This window comes from Limulus polyphemus, unplaced genomic scaffold, assembly GCF_000517525.1.
Source record: "Limulus polyphemus unplaced genomic scaffold, Limulus_polyphemus-2.1.2 Scaffold3644, whole genome shotgun sequence".
NCBI classification, from domain to species: domain Eukaryota; kingdom Metazoa; phylum Arthropoda; class Merostomata; order Xiphosura; family Limulidae; genus Limulus; species Limulus polyphemus.
The window spans coordinates 109,606-111,843 of record NW_013669254.1 but is presented as its reverse complement, the minus strand read 5'-3'; the positions used below and the strand labels follow the sequence as shown (position 1 = coordinate 111,843).

Here is a 2,238-nt window from a genome sequence, read left to right as displayed (position 1 = left end):
AAACGGATCTTGGTGTAATAGTTGATCAGTCTCTAAAGCCATCCAAGAAGTATGCTGTTGCTAGTGGTAGGGCAAATGGGATATTAGGTCGTATCTACAGAAATATTGAATACAAGTTTAAAGAGGGTATAATTTCATTGTATAGGTCACTGGTTAGGCCAAATTTGGAATATTGTGTTCAGTCTTGGGCTCCTTATTATAGAAAAGACACTGAATTGTTGGAAAGAGTTCAGAGAAGGGTTACTAGAATGGTGTCTGGGATGGAGGGGTTGTTATACGATGAGAGGCTGAAATCTCTCAAATTGTTTTCTCTTGAAAAAAAAGAAGACTTTGGGGGGGGGTCTGATTGAGGTGTTTAAGATTGTAAAGGGAATTGATAGTGTTGATGAATCATATTTTTTCATATTTAACAGTGAGAATAGTAGGACTAAATTTTGGCAAGGTAGAAGTCATCTTCAACTAAGGTAGTTTCATTTTTCTAAGAGGGTGGTTGGCCTTTGGAATGAGTTGCCTTCAGATCTTGTAGAGACAGTAAATTTAAGTGAGTTTAAGAAAAACCTTGATAAGAATATGAATGATAAGGGCTGGCTTTAAGATTTTGTTTTTTAATTATTTTAATTTTGTTTAGAAGATGAAACAGCCAAGATGGACCAATAGGTCCCATGTTGTCCCAAAACATTATGTTATATAATTCAGTTAGTCTACAAAAAACAAACATATTATTCCTATTTGAATATTGTTGAATTCAATTCTGAATCCTGTATCAGTACCCAAGTTTTTTCTTTCATTAATTAAGAATAACAGTTTGATAATCAATTCCTTTACTTTCACACAAATTTTCTTGTACATTGTTATTAACTACTATCAAATGTGACCCTCAGCATGAAAATAAAATAAATGAACCATCTACTGATTTTATTAATTCGTAAAAATTAAGCATTTTGTATGACAGGATTTCTGAAAACAGTCCAAAACTTAATCAATTTCTCAGGCTCTATATGTGTTAAGTAAAAATCTACATGTTCAGGACTGTGTGTAAAAAGTTTTTAACCTAGACATCACAATCATGATAAATTTTTTACTTATAAGCTGATTAAACTTAAACTGCAAGTATTACTTAATTTAATTTTTTAATAAAATATCATGGAAAGAAAAAAAATTGTTTACTTAAGCCTACTTTAAAAGGTGTAGAGTGTTGTAGTACATATCATGCAAGGAAAAGTAAATAACAAGAAGGCTGGTATAAGCTGGAGAACAATAAGTATAATATACCTTCCATTCCTGCATCAGTAGCAACAAACTGTTGTTTGTTAAAGTTTTGAAGGAAATCCTCGCCCCGTGGTGATGTTCCCAACTCTTCTAGATTTGAATTACTAACGAGTTTTTCAAATCTCTGTCCAACCCACGCAGAAATGCCATACCTGCGAGTGGGTATGTGTTTTGATTCTGAAGGAGACGACGAGGTCATTCTGGAACCGACTTTTATACTTCAGGTGTTATTTGAATCAGAAAATGTCTAGAAATAAGGAATATTGAGTAAACGTTCTTGAATCCCAACTTAACTGTCATTCTTGACCAAGTTTTATCAAAATAGTAACTACAAGAACTCTAAGGCTCTATTTGTCAAAATATTTTGTACACACTTAATTTTTGTTATATTATAAATTTTAAAGAAACCATGTCCATATAAATTTCTGAAAATACTTCAGAAAAAACTTACTCACTAATACGAAACAGTACATGCAGTATACATGGATTTCTATCATTCTCCAGAAATTCACTAAAATATTTAGCCAAATGAAAAACATTGGAACAAATGACATGACAGTTTTTTTTGTTTGAAGTTAAGCACAAAGCTACACAATGGGCTATCTGTGCTCTGCCCACCACGGGTATCAAAAGCCAGTTTCTAGCGTTGTAAGTCCGCAGACATACAGCTGTGCCACTGGAGGGCGATATGACAGACTGAAAATAATTACAAGCCTCATAAATGCAACTTAAAAATGACCTTACAAAGTCTCTCTAAAATATTCAAAAACATAATATATATTTTTAATTATCAAGAACTTTAAGTATATACTTTTATGATGTTTTTAAATCAACAACAAAACTTAAGCTATAAGTATTAACTACACACCACCACCTAATATTTGTTTATTTTGCAATAACCTGCAATACCAAGCCTTTTGACTTTATAGAAACTACTGACAGTTTCTATGACAAGCATAACCAAAATAA

General features: G+C 32.2%; 1 protein-coding gene across 2 annotated transcripts in view; it reads right to left on the bottom strand.

The window, feature by feature from the left end:
* The window catches only part of LOC106469760, a 12,262-nt gene that overhangs the window by 5,698 nt on the left and 4,326 nt on the right, over window positions 1-2,238 (bottom strand). For both annotated transcript variants that reach the window (XM_013930269.2, XM_013930272.2), the window contains one exon: window positions 1,273-1,516. In XM_013930269.2, the coding sequence (XP_013785723.1) occupies window positions 1,273-1,468 (196 nt within the window). In that variant the 5' untranslated portion in view covers window positions 1,469-1,516. The remainder of the gene's footprint in view (window positions 1-1,272; window positions 1,517-2,238) is intronic.